General features: G+C 44.9%; 1 protein-coding gene across 1 annotated transcript in view; it reads left to right on the top strand.

Moving 5' to 3' along the window:
* Positions 1 to 23,232, top strand: part of LOC147117355 (putative acyl-CoA dehydrogenase 6) — a 103,023-nt gene that overhangs the window by 54,463 nt on the left and 25,328 nt on the right. Inside the window, exon 3 of the mRNA XM_085988284.1 lies at positions 22,451 to 22,557. Within this exon, the coding sequence (XP_085844410.1) occupies positions 22,451 to 22,557 (107 nt within the window). The remainder of the gene's footprint in view (positions 1 to 22,450; positions 22,558 to 23,232) is intronic.

Below are 23,232 nucleotides of genomic sequence, written 5' to 3'. Positions count from 1 at the left end.
AGACAGGGTCATTATGTATTCATCGTAGTCTCCCAGCAGAATTTCCATTAGCAATTGGGCCTGATGATCTTTTCTTGCTCTTGCTCTTCCTCTTGTATGTTCATATGTTAGAGGAAGTTGAGGATGGAAACACTGCATTATAATACCTCCCTATCAATTTCAGTTTTCTGTAAGCACCATTTACATTTTGCTGTTGAATTAATTGAAAATGCCGTGATTTTATTCTCAACAGAATGAAGGGACCCTAATGTTATACTATTAGGGAGAGGCATTGAGTAAAAGCCAGGCACTTGCCCGCAGGTAGCGAGGGAAAGTTGCCAGACAAACCACCCAAGTCTCCCGTCCACTTGTATACTTTCTGGCAATTAGTTCTAGAGTAACTTAGGAAGAAGCTTGGGATCATGTTACCTGCTCACATGGCAGGCAAGTGTTGCAGGAAACCTCAGGAACAGGAAAATAGCTAATTTTTTAAAGAAGTAATAAAAATAATGAAAATGGCAATAAGTTGAAAGCTTTGGCATGATCAGTTTCTTTCTAATAACATAAACAAGAAATTGACTATGATTCAATTTAAAGTACACTTACTACAAGGTAGAGATAGAAAACCATGGGGGAAAAATTCAGTTGGTAGCGCCACCCGTTAGCACCTTAAGAGGGTGCTAAGTGGGGCGCAAACCAACTAGCGCCCAGGCGTGGCGATATCTGCGCCTCTCGCGAAATTGACCGGACATTTTGCGGCGGCACTAAACAATACCGCCCGATCTCCTGCGCACGCAGATCTTGATGTCATTCGAGAGTGCAACGCCCTTGGGGCACCCCGGACTGGAAATTCAATGGCGCCCCCCTCCTTTCCGCCTGGCGCTACCAGCGACAGGTTGACTGGAACACTTCCCAGTCGCTGTGGGGCTGGGGGGGCGCTATTTAAAGGGGGCCTCTTCCTGGCTTTTGTGTGGTAGCCATTTTTGCACCACTTGTTCTGAGAGAGAGAGATTTGGAGAGAGACAAAGAGAGAAAGAGAGACTTCTGCATTGAGTCAACGCTGTCTGAGGTAGTTTTGGCTTCTGACCATAACTTTGCAGGTACTTTGCTTTTTGACCTTCATAAATTTGATTGCCCAGATACTATGGGGGCTGCAATGAATGGGAACGTCTTCCTTCTCCATCACATTCGGAGGACACAGAGAGAGAGAGCGGCAATCATGGCCAGATGGAGGAGGGCCAACAGGCCTCGGTACAGGAGACCTTACCCTCCCAGGGTTTTTCGCCAACAGTTCTCCTACATTAATATGTCTGAGGAGCAGTGTTTGCGAAGGCTGCGATTCAGCAAGGAGGTGGTCACTGAGCTCTGCCACCTGCTTCAGCCAGATCTGCAGCCTCAACTGAGGAGCAGGACGTCTCTGTCAGTGGCAGTAAAGATAACAGTGGCTCTCAACTTTTATGCCACCGGCTCATTTCAATCAGCTACTGGGGACATCACCAATATCTCCCAGTTCGTGGTGCATTGCTGCATCCGTCAGGTAACAATTGCCTTCTTTAAAAGGAGACGAGAGTACATCTCTTTCCCCATGACCCCGGACAAGCAGAAAGAACGTGCAATGGGCTTTGCGATGATAGCGGGCTTCCCCATGGTGCAGGGCGCCATTGACTGCATGCATGTGGCTTTGCGGACGCCGCAAGAGAATGCCGAGGATTTCCGCAACCGAAAGAGCCTCCATTCCTTAAACGTCCAGTTGGTCTGTGACCACAGACAGCTGATACTCGCTGTCAATGCCCACTTTCCAGGCAGCAGGCACGATGCCTTCATCCTGCGCCAGACTTCTGTGGCAGACCTTTTCCAGGCACCGCATCACCCAGGAGGTTGGCTTCTCGGGGACAAGGGATATCCTCTGTGCACCTGGCTGATGACACCGCTGCATTCGCCCAGCATCCCTGCTGAGCTACGATACAATGAGAGCCATCAAGCTACCAGGAACATCGTTGAGCACACAATTGGCGTGCTCAAGCAACGGTTCCACTGTCTGGACCAATCTGGAGGAGCCCTGCAGTACTCGCCTGAGCGAGTCTCCCACTTCGTTGTTGTGTGCTGCATGCTGCATAACCTTGCAATCCTCAGGACCCATCCAATGCCACCAGAGGAGCACCAGCAGAGGAGGAGGAAGATGAGGAGGATGATCATCAGCAGCACCAAGGCGGTAGGGAGGCACAAAGTGGAAGGGCCGTCCGTCAAAGGCTCATAGTAAGTCGCTTCTAGGCCCCCTCTGAGGGAATAGCTTCTGCCATTCAAACAACCTGAATGAAACCATCCCGCAACCCCTAAGCCGGCCAAGGCAACAATGAGTGCAAAGACCAAACATGTACATTTTGAATACAGACACTTCTTTATTTCACAAACTCTGTGTGTCTCATTTCCGCATGACAAAGTAATAGAAAGAAACACAAAAAAAAGCAGTCATTCACATAACTGGCTCTCACAACCTGGAGACAATGTCCAAAACAGTAAAAAAAAAAAAAAAAAAAAAAAATTTGACCACGGACCTCGGCCTTCAATAAAACAATGAAAAACATTTTGCCACACCTCCTACTTTTTGCCCTTCGAGGGTGATCTGCTTCCCTTGTGAAATTCCCCCCTTCCCACCCTGCAGCTCCTCTGTAATGGGACCCCAGTGGCTGGAGCAAGGCTGGGGGAAGGCTACTGAGTGTCAGAAACTGAGACTGCAGATGCCCTTGAGGGACGGCCTGGACCAGCTCTGGGCCTGGAGGGCCCGGCTGCTGACTGCACCAACTCTGCATGGGTGGCAGCAGTCTGTCCTACAGGTGGTGGCAACTGCAGTGGAGAAGTGCCAGTGGTGGCAGCAGGAATGCTGCCATCTTGAGAGAGGAGACAGCAACTCCCTGCTCGACCGACATACTGGCACTCCCATGGGGCAGCACTTCAGCATCCGAAGCAGTCTGATGGAGCACAGATTGCTGGCCTGCTGCGGCGCGGTGAGAGCCCCGGGGAACTCTGCCCGATTCAGCGAGGGTGGCAGCAGTCAGTGCTCGTGTGGCCTCAATCTGCGTCTGCATGAGACCAGCCACTGACTGCATTGCAGCACTTAGCATTTGCGTGGCAGCCGCCTGTGCTACAGCGAAGTGCTCCACACTCCTTGCCAGTGATTCAATGGATTCGGGAATCCTTGCCACTGCAGCCATGAGCTCAGTGTGCCTTTGCTCCGCCTGGGCGCTCATTTCAGCGAGAACCCGCTCCTCATCTGCGTCCAGTGCAGCAGGACTCGAGGCCATACTCTCCCTCCGGGGAGAAGGCCCCCGAGCTTCCCTACCCCCCTCGCATTGCTGCAGCCCGCTGGGTCCTGGAGCTTCACCCTCATCAGACCATTCCCCCCTGCTCCCCTCCAGGGAAGGCGTCTCCCCAGTATGGGCATGGGCTGCCTCGGTAGAGGGTGGCGCTGATGGTCTGGCTTCCTCTTCCTCCTCGCCTTCAGCTTCACTCTCACTGGCAGCTTGAGGGCCCGTCTCCTCACCTGGTGAATCACCATCTGAAAGCAGGGAGGTACAAGAGTGGCTTTAGCGTGAGGACAGGGTGGCAGCAAGGGAGGCATGAGTGCAGCGATTTAGTGATTTGGATTGAAAGTGTCAAAGGCTGCTGTTGTGAGGAACAAGTGGAAGGAGAGAGGACCAAAAGGTGATGACCTTACCATTGCTGTCCAGAACGGGGTCGACGACTCCAGTGGTGACGGGACCAATCACCCGGCTTGCCACAATCCTGTGGACGCGCTCCTCAAGATCGCTGAGGGCTTGAAGGTGAGGCCGCCCTCCACCAGTCCGTTGCTGCTGTCTCCTATTATGAGACAGCTTGGCCTGCAAGAAAAAGGACGGCGTCTGAGTAAATATGCAGCCATGATCTTGCCTGAAATGCCTCCCATGGTTGAATAGCCCTTACTGTATGCAGCCATAATCTTGCCTGAAATGCCTCCCATGGTTGAATAGCCCTTACTGTATGAAAAGTGTGTTTGATGAAAGGGCCATAGGTGTTGGATGAGTGTTGGGCATTGGGGCTGTCAAGACCCTCTGGCCATAAAGTGAGGTTGAGATGGGAGGGATGAAGAGGTTTTGAAAAAAAGGCACTCACCCTGACGACCCGAGTGAGGTCGTTGAACTTTTTCCTACATTGCACATGGGTCCTAGGCACCATGCTGCTTGAGGACACTCTCTGAGCCACCTCCCTCCACACTCTTCTGTACTCGCGTGGCAAAGACCTCCTGCCACTCTCTGGGTACAGAATGGACCTTCTGTGCTCCACCCCGCGAACCAGAGCTTCCAAAGCCCGCTTGCAGAAGTGCTGTGCTCGCTCCCTGGCTCTTTCCATAGTGTCTGGCTGCTAGATTTAGCCACAGCTCTGCCCAGGCCGAGATTCAAGGCTCCAGTGAGCAGGTTGTGGCTGCAGAGCAAGATTGACCCTCCCCTTTAAGAACTGACTGGTGCCAGTGTGTCTTGTGTTCAATCGCTAACTGACAGCACCTGCGCTGCGCCCGCCCTCTGAGGTAGCGCCTCGCTCCTCGGCCTTAGCGCCTTAAGAGAGTTGTGTAGTGCCTGATTTAGCGCTCCAATCACCTCCAAGGGCGATAAAAGCCAATTTTGCTGTCGGAGGCGATAATTAGCGCTAGGCGCTAAACTTTGAGCACCGCCAGTAATGGCGCCCCATATGGGGCGATACCGAATTTTTCCCCCCCATGAATCTTGGAAATCCAAAGTAAAAGCAAAATGAAGGAAAAGCACAATGGGTCAAAAGGCATCTGACAAAGAAAGGCAGGCAGGGTTGATGTTTACTTATGTTTTTAATATCTCAATTCTAGAGTGTATTCCTTATATAAATATTGTTGTTTTCACTATAATAGAGTCCTGTTTTCTAGTTTCATAAAATTTTCTATCCGTTTAAAGGAAGCCACTTTTCGTGAAAAAGCAAATCTTATCACAATATTGTAAAATAGGAATTTAGTTAAAGTAGCTATTCCAAGGACATTTTAAAAAAAATAGTGGCTATTTCATTTGCGGATGAATGAACTCCAAACTTCTCAATTATTTTACAGTGGTAAAACCAACCAGTGAGCAAGTTAGTGATTAGGGGACAGATGTATCGAGCTGATCTCATTACTGCCATCAACTGTTGCATAAGCCTGGTCTGCCAGTGAATTTACAAACATGAGGGCTTTGGTTCAGTGGTTAATTCATTTTGTCATGCAGTGCAGGTCTATACTAGAGTAAAGGTCAACACACATTCATTCACAATACAGAATAATATTTCAGCTTTGTTTCTGAGCTTCAGACTTCATTTTCTGTTTATATTTTTCAATTTTGCAGTTGTTAACAAAAACCAGCTGCTTCAATTTCTGGATTTAAAACCTGAACTTTCCTGCAGACATCGACAACTAATTCCACTCCTTTGGTTATATGGCATGCAGCCTGAGTACTCAATTGTCATGGTAACCCAGGCCCTAAAGCTTGCAAAAAACACTTATTGCTAAAATGAATGAAATCAAATGATAGCTCTTCCTTTTCGTCAAGTCTTCCAACTAAACTTAATAATGGGCCGGATATTCCAGCCCCCCATGGGTGTGTACGCACCCAAAGGTGCCTCACAAGTGCTGGTTTCAGGCATGCGAAGCGCATGCGCTAAAACCCGGCATTTCTGATCTGTCAAGAATTTTGACAGATCCTCCGCCTGCCTGGGGGGAGAAGGGCCTCTGCAGGTGGAGAGTTCCGCTTTCTGCACAACCTCCGCCCGCTGAAAACCTTTAAAAATCTTACGCCTGGTAAATGCGGCGTAAGGCCTGCTTTTACCAGCATACAAGTTTAAAAAAATTAAAACATAATTTTTTTTCACTCATTTATATAATTTAAAAATACTTTTAAAAAGGTACGTTTATTTTTAGCCCCATAAAAAAAACTTTAATTATTTTTACAAAAAATTTAATTTTTGTTTAAAATATTTAATTTAATGTAATTTTAAATACGTGATTTAAAAAAAATTATTTAATGTTTAACTTTTTAAATGTGATCCCCATTCATACTTTTGACAGATCTATGCGTAGAGATCTGTCAAAAATGTGCAGGGGGATTCCCTTCTTTGATTGGTTCCCCATGGCCCACGTGATCCCAGGGATGCTTGCGAACTGCGTGCGCCCCTGGGATACCTGGGCCTCTGCGCGCGCGGACCAGGAGAGGCCCAGGATCGGAAGTCTCGGGACCTACAGAGCCAGCAGATAAGTGCGTAGATTTTTCCCAATCGGAGGCATTCGCACGCAGGAAGCCCCTGATCGGAAAATCCGGCCCAAGGTATTTAATTAATAGGATGCAGTTAATTTTCATAAGAAACACTCAAGAACATAAGAACATAAGAAATAGGAGCAGGAGTCGGCCATTTGGCCCTTTGAGCCTGCTCTGCCATTCACTAAGATCATGGCTGATCTTTTACCTCATCTCCACTTTCCTGCACTATCCCCATATCCCTTGATTCCCTTAATATTCAAAAATCTATCGATCTCTGTCTTGAATGTACTCAACGACTCAGCCTCCACATCCCTCTGGGGTAGAGAATTCCAAAGATTCACCACCCTCTGAGTGAAGAAATTTCTCCTCCTCTCAGCCCTAAATGGCTGACCCTTTATTCTGAGACTGTGACTCCTGATTCTAGACTCCCCAGCCAGGGGAAACATCCTCTCTGCATCTACCTGGTCAAGCCCTGTAAGAATTTTGTATGTTTCAATGAGATCACCTCTCATTCTTCTAAACTCTAGAGGATATAGGCATAGTCTACTCAATCTCTCCTCATAGGACAATCCCCCCATTCCAGGAGCCAGTCTGGTGAACCTTTGTTGCATTCCCTCTATGGCAAGTATCTCTTCTTCAGCAGTCCCTTGGAACCGAGGATGACTTGCTTCCACACCAAAGATGAGTTCTCAGGTGACTGATGAGTCCAATGTGGGACCTACAGTCTCTGTCACAGGTGGGGCAGACGGTGGTTGAAAGAGCGGGTGGGTGGGGTGCTTGGGTTGACGTGCGCACCTTCCGCTGTTTGCGCTTGGCTTGGCTTGGCAAGTATATCCTTAGGTAAGGAGACCAAAACTGTACACAATACTCCAGGTGTGGTCTCACCAGGGCCCTATATAATTGCAGTAAGACGTCTTTACTCTTGTACTCAAATTCTCTTGTAATAAAAGTCAACATACCATATGCTTTCCTAATTGCTTGCTGTACCTGCATGTTAACTTTCAATGATTTGTATACAAGGACACCCAGGTCCCTCTGAACACTAACATTTCCCAATCTCCACCATTTAAAAAATACTCTGCTTTTCTATTTTTGCTACCAAAATGGATAACTTCACATTTTTCCACATTATATTCCATTTGTCATGTTCTTGCCCACTCACTTAGCCTGTCTATATCTCCTTGAAGCCTCCTTGCATCCTCCTCACAACATACATTCCCACCCAGCTTTGTATCATCAGCAAACTTGGATATATTACATTTGGTCCTCTCATCCAAATCATTGATGTAGATTGTGAATAGCTGAGGCCCATTCACTGATCCTTGCGGTACCCCACTAGTTACAGCCTGCCAACCCAAAAATTACCCTTTTATTCCTACTCTCTGTTTTCTCTCTGGTAACCAATCCTTAGTCCCTGTTAGTATATTACCCCCAATCCCATGAGCCCTAATTTTGTTTAATAACCTCTTGTATGGCACCTTATCGAATGCCTTCTGAACAGTACATCATGGAACCAACCAGGGAACAGGCTGTTTTAGATCTTGTTTTGTGTAATGAGACTGGGTTAATTAGTAATCTTATAGTAAAGGATTCTCTAGGGAAGAGTGATCATAATATGCTGGAATTTCACATCGAGTTTGAAAGTGACATTCTTAAGTCCGACATTAGAGTCTTAAACTTAAACAAAGCCAATTACGTAGGTATGAAGGACTAGTTGGCTAAGATAGCTTGGGGAATTAGACTAAAATGTATGGCAGTAGATAAGCAGTGGCAATCATTTAAAGAAATATTTCAAAATTCTCAACGAATATACATTCCATTGAGAAATAAAAATTCCTCGGGAAAAGTGATCCATCTGTGGCTAACTAAAGAAGTTATGGATAGTATTAGCTTAAAAAAAGAGGCTTATAATGTTGCAAAGAATAGCAGTAAGCCTGAGGATTGGGAGAGCTTTAGAAACCAGCAAAGGATGGCCAAAAAATTGATAAATAGAATATATGAGAATAAATTAGCAAGAAATATAAGAACAGATTGTAAGAGCTTCTACAAGTATGGAAAAAGGGAAGAGAGCAGCAAAAGTAAGCGTCGGTCCCTTAGAGGCTGAGATATGAGAAATTATATTGGGGAACAAGGGAATGGCAGAGACTTTAAACAAATATGTTTTATCTGTCTTCACAGAAGAAGACACAAAAAGTATACCAAAAATAGTGGGGAACGAAGGGGCTAATGAGAGAGAGGAACTTAAAGTAATTAATATCAGTAGAGAAAATTACTTGAGAAACTAATGGGACTAAAAGCTGACAAATCCCCTGGACCTGACGGTCTACATCCTAGGGTTCTAAAAGAGGTGGCTGCAGAGATAGTGGATACATTGGTAGTGATCTTCTAAAATTTTGTAGATTCAGGAACGGTCCCAGAGGATTGGAAGGTAGCAAATGTAACACTGCTATTCAAGAAAGGAGGGAGAGAGAAAACAGGGAACTACAGGTCAGTTAGCCTGACATCAAGATGTAACTAGCAGGGTAGATAAAGGGGAACCAGTGGATGTAGTATATTTGGATTTCCAAAAGGCATTTGATAAGGTGCCACATAAAAGGTTGTTGAGCAAGATAAGGGCACATGGGGTTGGGGGTAATGTATTAGCATGGATAAAGGATTGGTTGACAAACAGAGAGTAGGGATGAACGGGTCAGTTTCAGATTGGTGGGTTGTAACCAGTGGGGTGCCGCAAGGATCAGTGCTTGGGACTCAGCCATTTACAATCTATATCAATGACTTAGATGAAGGGACCGAGTGCAATGTATCCAAGTTTGTTGACAGTACAAAGCTAGGTGGAAAAATAAGATGTGAGGAGGATGCAAAGAGCCTGCAAAGGGATATAGACAGGTTAAGTGAGTGGGCAATAAGGTGGCAGATGGAGTATAATGTGAGGTTATTCACTTTAGTAGGAAGACTAGAAAAACAGAACTGGCCATAATTTGCGGCCCCTACGGGCACGTACAGATCATCCGCATTTCAGGGAAAAAGGCATGTGCGGGCGGAGACTTCTGCCGAGCGAATGCCCCTGAAATTCTTACGCCTGAAGGCCTGCTTTTACCAGCGTAAGAGTTTAAAAAAAAAAAAAAAAAAAATTGTCAATCATTTATACATTAAAAAACCTGTATAAGGTAAGTTTATTTTTAGCCCCTTTAAAACATTTTAAATTATTTTTCAAAAAAATAAATTTTTGTTTTAGATAGTTAATTAAATGGCATTTTAATTAATTTTAAATGTGATTTTTTTTAAATGTATTTGTTGTGCAGATGTATTTTCTGGGGTATTCCCATTCATGCTTATAAGATTTCCGTACACATGGAATCCCTATATGCATGAATGGGGATTCCCTTCTTTCATTCATTGGGCCGGCCCACATGATCCCAGGGGCATTTGCGAACCGCGTGTGCCCCTGAGATACATGGAACTTTACCTGTGGGTACCCGGAGAGGCCCAGGACCGCGAGTCTCCGTACCTCCTGGACCACCAGGTACATAAGAACATAGGAAATAGGAGCAGGAGTAGGCCAATTGACCCCTCGAGCCTGCTCCGCCATTCAATAAGATCACGGCTGATCTGATCCTAACCGCCAATCCACTATGACAGGACTATCTCCTGAATCTAACAGAATTAGACACACGAAACAGGAGCAGGATCAGGCTACACGGCCCCTGGGCCCGCTCCGCTACCCACAGGGCCATGACCGATCCGAACCTAGACTCATGTCCAAATTCCTGCCCGCTCCCCGTAACCCTTAATTCCCTTTTCTTCTAGGAAACTGTCTATTTCTGTTTTAAATTTATGTAATGATGTAGCTTCGACAGCTTTTTGGGGCAGCATATTCCATGGACCTACCACCCTCTGAGTGAAGTAGTTCCTCCTCATCTCAGTTTTGAAAGAGCAGCCCCTTATTCTAAGACTATGCCCCCTAGTTCTAGTTTCACCCATCATCGGGAACATCCTCCCCGCATCCACCTGATCCAACCCCTTCACAATCTTATATGTTTCAATAAGATCGCCTCTCATTCTTCTGAACTCCAATGAGTAGAGTCCCAATCTACTCAACCTCTCCTCATATGTCCATCCCCTCATCCCCGGGATTAACCGAGTGAACCTTCTTTGTACTGACTCGAGAGCAAAGTATGTCTTAAGTATGGACACCAAAACTGTATGCAGTATTCCAGGTGCGGTCTCACCAATACCTTGTACAACTGAAGCAATACCTCCCTATTTTTATATTCTATCCCCCTAGCAATGAAAGCCAACATTCCATTGGCCTTCTTAATCACTTGCTGCACCTGCATACTAACCTTTTGAGTTTCGTGCACCAGGACCCCCAGATCCCTTTGTACTTCAGTACTTTCCAGTTTCTTGCCATTAAGATAATAACTTGCTCTACGATTTTTCCTGCCAAAGTGCATAACCTCACACTTTCCAGTATTGCATTCCATCTGCCAAATCTCTGCCCACTTACTTAGCCTGTCTATGTCCCCTTGCAGGTTTTTTATGTCCTCCTCACTCACTACTTTCCCTCCCATCTTAGTATCATCTGCAAACTTTGATATGTTACACTCGGTCCCCTCCAAATCGCTAATATAGATTGTAAAAAGTTGGGGACCCAGCACTGACCCCTGCGGAACACCACTGGTTACTGATTGCCAGTCTGAGAATGAACCATTTATCCCAACTCTCTGCCTTCTGTTAGATAGCCAATCCTCTATCCATGCCAGAATATTACCCCCAATCCCGTGATTTTTTATCTTAAGCAATAATCTTTTGTGTGGCACCTTGTCAAATGCCTTTTGGAAGTCTAAATACACTACGTCCACTGGTTCACCTTTATCCACCCTATATGTTACTTCCTCAAAGAACTCCAGCAAATTTGTCAAACATGACTTCCCCTTCATAAAACCATGCTGACTTTGTCTTATTAAATTATGATTATCCAAATGTCCTGTTACTGTCTCCTTAATAATGGGCTCCAAAATTTTACCTACCACAGATGTTAGGCTAACCGGTCTATAGTTTCCAGCCTTCTGTCTACTGCCCTTTTTAAATAAGGGTGTTACATTAGCAGTTTTCCAGTCTGCCGGGACCTTTGCTGAGTCCAGGGAGTTTTGGAAGATTATTACCAATGCATCCACAATCCCTACCGCCACTTCCCTCAAGATCCTAGGATGTAAGCCATCAGGTCCAGGCGATTTATCCGCCTTGAGTCCCATTATTTTACCGAGTACCACTTCCTTAGTGATTTTGATCGTGTTTATCTCCTCCCCACCTATAGCCCCCTGCTTGTCCAGTGTTGGGATATTCTTGGTGTCCTCTACTGTAAAGACTGATACAAAATATTCATTCAGTGTTTTTGCCATCTCCATATTTCCCACCATTAATTTCCCGGTCTCATCCTCTAAGGGACCAACATTTACTTTAGCCACCCTTTTTCTTTTTATATAACTATAAAAACTCTTACTATCTGTTTATATATTTTTTGCTAATTTACTTTCATAATCTATCTTCCCTTTCTTAATCAATCTTTTTGTTATTTTTTGCTGTCTTTTAAAGTTTTCCCAATCCGCTATCCTCCCACTAGATTTGGCTACCTTATATGCCCTTGTTTTTAGTCGAATACTATCCTTAATTTCTTTACTTAGCCACGGATGGCTGTCTTTTCTTTTACACCCTTTTTTTCTCAGTGGAATATACTTTTTTTGGAAGTTGTAAAATAACTCCTTAAATGTACACCACTGATCATGTATCGTCTTACCCTTTAATCTATTTTCCCAATCCACTTTACTCAATTCCGCTCTCATACCTTCATAGTCTCCTTTATTCAAGCTTAGCACGCTTGTTTGAGATACAACCTCCTCACCCTCTAATTGAATATGGAATTCAACCATGTTATGGTCACTCATTCCAAGGGGATCCTTTACTAGGATATTTTTAATTAATCCTGTCTCATTACACAGGACCAGATCTAAGGTTGCTTGCCCCCTGGTCGGTTCAGTTACATACTGCTCAAGAAACCCATCCCTAATACACTCAATGAACTCATCCTCAAGGCAGCCCTGCCCAATTTGATTTGTCCAATTAATATGATAGTTAAAATCCCCCATAATTATAGATGTTCCCTTATTACAAGCCTCAACTATTTCCTGATTGATAACTCCGTCCAACCGAGTTGCGACTGTTCGGAGGCCTATAGACTACGCCCACTAGTGTTTTTTTCCCCTTATTATTCCTTATCTCCACCCAAACTGTTTCATTATCCTGATCTTTTGACCCAATATCATTTCTCTGTATTACAGTGATTCCTTCCTTTATTAACATAGCCACCCCACCTCCCCTTCCTTCCTGCCTGTCCTTCCCGATTGTTAAATAACCTGGTATGTTTAATTCCCAGGCATTGTCACCCTGCATTTTATTTGCGGATTGGAGGAATTTCCCCGCGGGAAGCCTCCGATCGCAAATTCAGGGCCAATATTTTTTAAATGGTGAGCATCTATTAAATGTTGGTGTTCAGAGAGTTAGCATGCAGGTACAGCAAGCAATTAGGAAGGCAAATGACTTGTTGGCCTTGATTGCTAGAGGATTGGAGTACAAGAGTAAGGAAGTCTTGCTACAGTTGTACAGGGCTCTGGTGAGACCACACCTGGAGTACTTTGCACAGTTTTGGTCTCTTTATTTGAGGAAGGATATACTTGCCTTAGAGGCGGTGCAACGAAGGTTCACTAGATTGATCCCTGGGATGAGAGGGTTGTCCTATGAGGAGAGATTGAGTAGATTGGGCCTATACTCTCTGGAGTTTAGAAGAATGAAACATATAAGATTCTGAGGGGGATTGACAGGATAAATGCTGAGAGATTGTTCCCCCTGGCTGGGGAGTCTAGAACTAGGGCACATAGTCTCAGGATAAGGGGCCGGCCTTTTGGCTTGTTAGCTGACATTGTTAACGGTTCTCTGTCCCCCCTCCCTGTCCTCAATAAAACAGCCTTTGACCCCCCTGTCATTGCAAACTACCGCTCCATCTCCAACCTCCCTTTCCTCTGCAAAGTCTTTGAAGGTGTTGTCTCCTCCCAAATCCGTGCCCATCTTTCCCGCGACACCATGTTTGAATCGCTCCAATCAGGTTTCAGCCCCGCCACAGTACCGAAATGGCTCTCATCAAAGTTACAAATGACATCCTTTGTGACTGTGAGAAATGTAAATTATTTCTCCTCACCCGTAACTTGTCTGCAGGCTTTGACACAGTTGACCACTCTATCCTTCTCCAACGCCTCTCCACCATCGTCCAGCTGGGTGGGACTGCACTCGCCTGGTTCCATACTTAGCTATCTAATCGTAGCCAGAGAATCACCTGCAACGGCTTCTGTTCCTGCTCCCGAATCATTACCTCTGGTGTCCCCCAAGGATCTATCCTTGGCCCCCTCCTATTTCTCATCTACATGCTGCCCCTTGGCGACATCATCCGAAAACACAGCGTCAGTTTCCACTTGTACGCTGATGACACCCAGCTTTCCCTCACCACCGTTTCTCTCGACCCCTCCATGGTCTCTAACTTGTCAAACTGCTTGTCCAACATGCAGTTCTGGATGAGCAGAAATTTTCTCCAATTAAATATTGGGAAGACCGAAGCCATTGTTTTCGGTCCCTGACACAAACTCCGTTCCCTAGCCACTGACTCTATCCCTCTCCCCAACATCTGTCTGAGGCTGAACCACACTGTTCGCAACCTTGGTCGGTCTTTCTTTTTTGGTGTCATATTTGACCCTGAAAAGAGCTTCCCACCACATATCCGTGCCATAACTAAGACCACCTAGTTCCATCTCCATAACATCGCCCATGTCCGCCCCTGCCTAAGTTCATCGGCTGCTGAAACCCTCATCCATGCCTTTGTTACCTCTAGACTTGACTATTCCAACGCACCCCTGGCTGGCCTCCCACATTCCACCCTACATAATCTTGATGTCGTCCAAAACTCGGCTGCCCATGTCCTAACTCGCACCAAGTCCCGTTCACCCAGCACCCCTGTGCTCGCTAATCTACATTGGCTCCCAGTTACACAACACCTCAATTTCAAAATTCTCATCCTCGTTTTCAAATCCCTCCCTGGCCTCGCTCCTCCCTATTTCTGTAATCTCTTCCAGCCCTACAACCTCCCGAGATATTTGTGCTCCTCTAATTCTGCCCTCTTGAGCATCCCTGATTATAATTGTTCAACCATTGGTGGCTGTGCCTTCTGTTGCCTAGGCCCTAAGCTTTGGAATTCTCCGCCTCTCTACCTCTCTTTCCTTCTTTAAGACGCACCTTAAAACCTACCTCTTTGACCAAGCTTTGGTCATCTGCCCTAAATTCTCCTTATGTGGCTTGGTGACAAATTTTGTGTCTTATAATACTCCTGTAAAGCACCTTGAGACATTTTACTACGTTAAAGGCGCTATATAAATACAAGTTGTTGTTATTGTTCAGACTGAGATGAGGAGGAATTTCTTCATTCAGAGGGTTGTAAATCTTTGGAATTCTCTGCCCAAAGTGCTGTGGATGCTCAGTCGTTGAGTATATTCAACGCTGAGATAGATAGATTTTTGGACTCCAGAGGAATCAAGGAATATGGGGATAGGGCAGGAAAGTGGAGTGGAAGTCGAAGATCAACCATGATTTTATTAAAGAGCGAAGCAGACTCGAGTGGCTGTATGGCCTCCTTCTGCTCCTAATTCGTATGTCCTTATTCTGTCTCAAAGGAAAAAAAAGAGTTGCATTTATATAGCGCCTTTCACACCCTCAGGATGTCCCAAGGTGCTTTAGAGCCAATTAATTACTTTTGAAGTGTAACCACTGTTGTAATGTAGGGAAACGCGGCTGCCAGTTTGCACCCAGAAAGGTCCCACAAACAGCAATATGATAATGACCAGATAATATGTTTTTAGTGATCTTGCTTGAAGGATAAATATTGGCTAGGACACCAGGGAGAAGTCCCCTGCTCTTCTTCGAATAGTGCCATGGGATCTTTTACGTCCACCTGATAGGTACAGATTTGATATGCTAGCATCAGTCTTGTAGTTTTATCTGAAGAGAGTCCCAACTTTCAAAGTTTAGAGTGAATTGGAAGGAGCTCTGTTGACACTTGGATGTGGGAAGTGAGCTTCAAAGAGCTAACATCATGGTAGGATGTGGGGGTTGGTGAAATAGGTAATCCACGTGAGCCACACACTGATGTTGAAGCTATATATCTTGGAAACCGCATAGTGCTGTTCCTATTAATTAAAGGCAAAGAATGATGTCTTCTTCCTGAGGGCACACTAGGTCGTCGTGGCACTTAGGTGGTATGTCATGTACCTTTGCAGCCCATGTCAGGTTATTACCTTTCTTCTGCCATTACAGGGGACTTGTTGAGGTTATGGAACTGCCACTGACTCCCACTGTCACCTCCTTCCACATCACACAGGCAGCTCCATTGACAGGTTTCCTACCTCCAGAACCAAGAATGCCATTGTATCTCTGCCTTATTTTACCCATTGGTACATCCAAATTGCACCCTGTGAAGTTTAAGGCCCCATAGTCCTTTTGGACTCTTTTCAATTGTCCGAAGCTGACACTGTATTGGTAACAGTGGTGGTTTTTATTTGATACAAGTAAGACTTAATACATTACAATATTTGAACAGCAGTTTGCAAGGTACAGTTGAGAATTATATTACCCCGGTGTTTCTTGGGTAGAAATTTTTTTTTTATAACACTCCTGTGAAGTGCCTTGGTGAGACCGCACCTTGAATATTGTGTGCAGTTTTGGTCGCCTTTTCTGAGGAAGGATGTTCTTGCCATGGAGGGAGTGCAGCGAAGATTCACCAGACTGGTACCTGGGATGGCAGGAATGACGTATGAGGAGAGATTGGGCTTGTATTCGCTAGAGTTTAGAAGAATGAGAGGGGATCTCATTGAAACTTATAAAATTCTAACAGGACTAGACAGACTAGATACAGGAAGAACGTTCCCGATGGCCGGGGAGTCCAGAACCAGGGGTCACACACAGTCTAAGGATAAGGGGTAAGCCATTTAGGACAGAAATGAGGAGGAATTTCTTCACCCAGAGAGTGGTGAACCTATGGAATTCTCTACCACAGAAGGCAGTTGAGGCCAATTCGTTAAATATATTCAAGAAGGAGTTAGATATATTTCTTAAGGCTAAAGGGATATGGGGAGAAGGCAGGGACAGGGTACTGGATTTGGATGATCAGCCATGATCTCATTGAATGGCGGAGCAGGCTCGAGGGGCCGAATGGCCTACTCCTGCTCCTATCTTCTATGTTTCTAAGGTGCTATATAAATAAAAGTTGTTGTTGTGACGTCCTGTTCCACGTTCCCTCTATAGTTCGTCCGCGTTCACCTTCTAGGCGCTCAATGTTGAATCTTCTACACTGAGAGTGGTCCCAAACTCCGGGTTATTATATACCCCAAAAACAGGAACTTATAGCAGATTTCATCCAATCACATTTTCTCCCACACGCCCCCAACCTACCCAATCATATTGACGATATGTGCGTGTCCAGGCACAGACGTTGCTTGGGCCCCTCTTATCTCTGTCTTCAGTCTCAACACAAGCTTCTATTGTCTCTGGGTTAATGGCCCATCCTGCAGACCTTGAAACTAACGGCCTTACTGACTGAAATCAAGTCTCAAAACATTGTCCTCTTTACTAATTTAATTAGAAGAATGAATATAACCTTGGCCTATCAAAGCTAAGAAATTAAGTGTTGTCTACCAAGGCCCAACATTATAAACTAATTAAAGATGTTGTAGATTGGACAAAGGAATAAACAGAAAACTTGTTTGGCTTCTTCAGTCTATTATCAATTATAGCAGTTTAAGGTGAATCCGCTGTTCCAGGCAAGGCTGCAATTTTAAATTATTTTGGACCGGTTCCTGTAATGTTATCTTATATCTTAGTATTAAGAGGCTTACGAGTAGATATCGTTGAGTACTCTTTATTAGGTCTTGAGTCAGTGCCAGCTCGTGCAGTACCGCCGCATGGCCAAGATGACTTCCTATTTATACGACTGCTGTCAAGCAGCTGTCTTTACTACAGCTACCGTAAAGCAGTTGTCTTTACTACAGCTACAGTTATCTGTACATCTTTCCCCCTCAACGATGACATAAACAGTAAACACCATAACATAACATAACACATAGAACACATATTAACAACATATAAAAACAGTCAGTGTAACTACTATTAATTACTATTAACAACATGTAAAAACTGTCAGTGTAACTATACCTTGCAATAACTGCCGGTACATATAAACACTACCCACACCCAGAAGTCCATTAGCTGTTTACAGTCTTTCCCTTGTCTACAGGTCGACTCTAACGACAGGCTTTCTGGTGCGCTGTGACCTGCGTAGTTGAGTGGGTATTTGCTGGGCCAACCCAGTTGTGTCCATTACATTCATGTCTGTACCACACTCGTCACTCTGTCGGATTTCCATCATCAGCTCATCCTCTCTGTCCCCCTGCGGCTGATAGGTCTCAGTGGTTTTCAGTAGGTGCCTCCTGTTTCTGCGATGCACATTGCCATTTTCTGTCATGACACTGTATGACCTGGGGGGCGACCTGTTGTAGAACGGTGGCTCTTTGATTCCATGACCCAGGCCCTTCAATGCGAACTACACCCTTCTCCTGTAGAGGCACTAGTGCAGTGGCTGTGCGGTCATGGAGCGTTTTTTGTTTCCGCTGAAGTTTCCAGGCCTTGTCTGCCCATACCTCATCTCTGTGATCAGGTGTGACATGCCTGGGAAGTCGAGTACGGATTTTGCGACCCAGTAAGAGCTCAGCTGGAGACTTGCCATTTTCCAGCGGGGCCGCCCTGTACGACATCGTGGCCAGATATGGGTCAGTGTTGCTGTGTGCTGCTTTCTTTAATAGTCTTTTCACAATCTGTACCCCCTTCTCCGCTTTTCCATTGGCTTGAGGGTAGAGCGGGCTGGAGGTTACATGCTTAAACTCATACTCTGTAGCAAACGACTGAAACTCATGACTGGCATAGGGAGAGCCATTATCAGAGACCAGAGTTAGAGGGATGCCCTGCCTGGAAAAGATTGACTTCAGGTGAGTTATCACAGCTCTTGACGTGGTGCTGGGTAGGAGAGCAATCTCAGGATAATTAGAGTAATAATCAATAACTAACAAATAGTCTTTTCCTTCGTAGTGAAAAATATCAGTTCCTACCTTTTCCCAAGGTTGTGATGGGAGCTCTGTGGTAATGAGGGGCTTTTAGTTTGCTTGTAGTGATACTCCTGACATGTAGCACACTCACTGATCATCTGGTCAATATCAGAGTTCATGTTTGGCCAGTAGAGTGCCTCACGTGCTCTCCTTTTTGACTTTTCCACACCCAGGTGCCCTTCATGTATCCTGTTAAGCATTTCTCGCCGCATAGAGATGGGCACTACAATCCTGTCACACTTAAGCAGTAGTCCATTGACCACAGAAAGCTCAGACTGAATATGATGATATTGTTTACATGACCCTTTCTTCCAACCCTCTTGAAGATTTCTCATCACTTTCCTCAGAACAGGGTCCTTTGATGTCTCTGTGGCTATCTTTGATAGTTGTTCCTGTGAGGCGGACAATGCTGCATAGACCATATTCGCATGAAGGGCCGCATCCTCTTCTGTTTCACTGTTTTGTGTGGCACGAGGCGCAGCCCTGGATAGTGTATCTGCAATGAACATTTGTGTCCCTGGCACATATGTGAGCTCAAAATCATAACATTGTAGTCTCATCATTAGGCGCTGTATCCGTGATGACATGTCACACAGATTCTTTTTTGCGATCCCTAGCAGTGGCTTATGGTCAGTTTCTAGGATAACCTTGGGAAGTCCATAGATGTAGGTATGAAATTTTTCACACCCAAACGCCAAGCCCAGGCACTCCTCTATTTGCGCATACCGGCACTCTGTAGCCGTCATGGAGCGTGACGCATATGCCACTGGTCGCCATTCTCCTTCATCTTCCTGTAGAAGGACAGCCCCTAATCCACCCTTAGAGGCATCTGTGGACACTTTTGTCCTCTTTTCAGGGCAGAAGAACTTCAGTAGGGGTTCACTTGCTAGAATGTGTAGCAGCCCCTTCCATTCATTCTCATGTTCATGTCCCCATTGGTACTCTGTCTCTTGGTGCAGCAGTTTTCTCAAGTGAGCGGTTTTCACTGCCAGATTTGGAATGAATTTCCCTAGGTAATTAACCATGCCAAAGGCCCGCTGAACCCCTTTCTTGTCCTTCGGTTTTTCCATGTCATGTATGGCCTTTACCTTTGACTTGCCTGGCTGAATCCCTTCTGCAGAAATCTTGTCCCCGAGGAATGTGATTTCATTGACGCTGAACTGACATTTGTCTTTATTTAGTTTGAGTCCATACTGCCGTATCCTCTGAAGTGTTTTTTCCAGTCTGGTGTCGTGCTGTCCCTGAGTGGAGCCCCATACTACCAGATCACCCACGTACACCATCCAGGCCCTCGATTTGCTCCATTGCTCTGTGGAAGATTTCTGGGGCGGAGCTAATGCCGAAGGGCAGGCGCTGGTAAGAGTATTGACCAAACGGGGTGTTAAAGGTGCACAGCTTAGCACTCTCTTCATCAAGTTTCAGCTGCCAGAATCTATGCGAGGCGTCCATCTTGGAGAAGAATTTTGCTCCTGTCATTTCGCTGACTATTTCCTCTCTCTTAGGGATTTGATAGTGCTCTCTTATTATTAGCGTTAAGGTCCTTGGGATCCATGCAGACACGCAATTTATCAGTCTTTGAATTGACGCAAACCATGGAATTTACTCAGTCAGTCGGTTCCTCAGTCTTCTTTGTGACACCTAGTCCCTCCATGCGGTCTAGCTCTTTCCGCAGTTTCTCATGGAGAGCCACCAGAACTCTCCTGGGTGCGTGAATCACAGGCTGTGCGTCATCTCTCAGTTTGATGGAGTATGTAAAGGGCAGTGCTCCGAAACCCTGAAATACATCTGCGTACTTGTGTGTTATAGCATCATGCTTTATATTTGTACTGTCTTGGGGGGCACTCTGCACACAGTTCAGTTCATTAATAGTATAGACTCGTTTTACCAAGCCCAAATCCACACATGTCTTATCCCCCAACAGTGACTCATGTCCTTCAGGCACTATAACAAACGTCAATGGGTGAATGCGATTTTTTACCTTAACATTCAGCCTACACGTTCCTTTTGTTTCAATACTTTGTCCATTGTACGCCTTCAAAGCCACTGTCTTGTTCAGTATTTTTGGTCTCACTTTGAGATTCCGTGCATCACTCCAGCTTATGAGGTTTGACTTAGCACCTGTATCTAGCTTGAAGGGAACAATGGTGCCATTTACCAGCAAGGGGGCTATCCAAACTTCAGTCTTTAGTCCTACGGAATGTACTTCCTTTTCCATATCTTTACCCTGTTTTAAGTCATTTTGCACCATTCCAACATACAAAGTCTCCGATTCCGTGTCTTCAGTCTCAATAGCATGCACCGTCTTTTTACCTTCGGTTTTCTCTTCCCAAAAGCACATTTTAGCAAAGTGATTCCTGCCTTTACATTTTGCGCAGTTCTTCCCATAAGCCGGACATTGTCTTGCCACGTGTCTATTGCCGCACCGTCTGCAATCGTATGGCGTCATAGTCCTGAACTCTGTGCGCCCTCTTGTGTCCCTTCTGTGTACTACATCCACTGGTAGGTTGTCCAGTCCCAGCGCTCTCACGCCCGTTGCTGTAGTTCTCCCATCGAATGTTTGCGTGTGCATGGCTGAGAGTTCACTCGCATGACATTTTTACTGCAGCATCCATAAGTCATTGTCCCTAAGCATTCTCTCCCTCACCTTCTTGTCAAGTATTCCGAAAACGACCTGATCACGTATCATCGATTCCTTCAAGTCTCCAAAGTTACATGTTTGTGCTTTTGTTTCCAAGTCTGTCAGAAAAACATCAAAGGATTCTCCTTGCTTTTGCATGCGGGAGCGAAAAACAAATCTCTCGAACGTTTCATTCTTTTTAGGTGTGCAGTATTTATCGAACAAATCTATCACCTTGTCCAGATCATTTTTGTCACCTTCAGCTGCAAACGTAAATGTATTATACAGCTCGATTGCCTGCGAGCCAGCCACTGTTAGCAACAAAGCTACCTTACGTGTTCCAGAGCTAGTCGTGGCGTCGATCACTGAGGTAGAGAAGAAAGCGTTGTTTGATTTTGCGCCAATTTTCGTCCAGATTTCCTTCAAGTTGCAGGCTAGTCGGTGGTTTTATCCCTTCCATTGTTGTGGTATGCTCGTATCGTGCGTTCTATAAATCCTGGTACCATGTAATTTATCTTATATCTTAGTATTAAGAGACTTACGAGTAGATATCATTGAGTACTCTTTATTAGGTCTTGAGTCAGTGCCAGCTCGCGCAGTACTGCTGCATGGCCAAGATGGCTTCCTATTTATACGACTGCCGTCAAGCAGCTGTCTTTACTACAGCTACAGTTATCTGTACAGTTTCCCCAAATACTTTCTAAAGCCATATTTCCTTACAGACATATTTCCTTACCGCCCTCTTTGTTTTTCAGGTGCCATCTCTGTCTTCTCAAGGCCTTTAATTTGCTGCAATCTTTAAATATTGCTTTGTACCTTGACCTTCGCCTTTTGCCCTTCTGGAATTTTCTGGGACTCCTTGGTATAAATGCCCTATTACTGGGATGACTCGTCTATGTCTTGCCTAACAATATTCAAATAAGCTGACCCCAGAATTTCAGGCAAGATCAGCATCTCTATCTGCAGGGATAGCTGCAGGCCCTGCCCTGCTACACTTCTGCCAGCAGAGCGGGAGAATAAAAATTTCAGAGCTAAACAATAAGCGTGCCTGTGAAAGAGAGAGAGCGAGGTGCTCAACATTTTACTGAAGATTTATTCTTGCTAAATACTATGAAAGCGTAAAGCTTATTCTTGACGAACAGGGTAAAAACCAGTCCAAAGTCACATTTCTCGTTTCTTGCAACAACAAAAAAACACCAATTCTTCTTTGCTTAATTTACATCAAGCTTCTGCACCTTGTATAGTTATGTAAAAATGTTGACTAAGGGTAAGAAAATAGTAACAATATTCAAAATCTGGTGTCATTTCTTTCCCAGATTTGGCTCAGATGAACTGAAACGTCAATTCCTCATACCTACCATTGCTGGGGACATGGTAGCCTGTTTGGGAATCAGTGAAGTTGGAGCTGGATCTGATGTTGCAAGTACATAAGATATATTAGTAAACTAAATCTGAAACAAAGGTCGGTAAAGATAATTCGATAAATTTATTTAAGGTATTGTAGAATAAGGGCTAAATTTGATATTTTGAAATGTAATAAAACTGGTGAGTGGTATTTGAAACTCTACCAAACACATCAATTTCCAAATGTGCTATTTAATATCAGACTTAATAGCACGTAGGGAATCGGACCATACAGCACCACAAACACTCTTACTTGTCTGGGTAGTGTTGAGTTTCCAGAACCAGTGATTGGTTTATTTGTCAATGGCAAGCTCTTAATCATTTTGATGCCGTTTTCCCAATAGTGATTGCACTGGTTGAGTCTAAGTTGTGGCCATGTCAGTTTTTTTTAGAATCTGGGGTTTCTATTGCCTTCAAAATGGGGCTTCAAGTAGGTTTTCAGGCAGTTGCCCACCTCCAAAACGGAAGGTGAGATCAGGAGATAGAACAATACGAATATAATGAAATATTTTAAACTTAAGTAAGAAAAAAAGCAGTAGAATAGAGGCAGGATAGGTAGAAAAAAGTAAAATTAAAGTTAAAATAAAAATGGTCTGAAAAAGAATAAGAGGAAAATTGGTACATTGCGTTTTGAGGACCTGGTGGCCACAAACTGCAGATGGCAGCTCGGATCACCTGGAGCTTAAACGTGAGT

The sequence above is a fragment of the Somniosus microcephalus genome, chromosome 5, assembly GCF_052327205.1.
Source record: "Somniosus microcephalus isolate GS21.2 chromosome 5, FLI_Smic_1.0, whole genome shotgun sequence".
In the NCBI taxonomy this organism is placed as follows: domain Eukaryota; kingdom Metazoa; phylum Chordata; class Chondrichthyes; order Squaliformes; family Somniosidae; genus Somniosus; species Somniosus microcephalus.
Note: the sequence above shows the minus strand (reverse complement) of the source record. Positions and strands in the feature narration are given on the sequence as shown.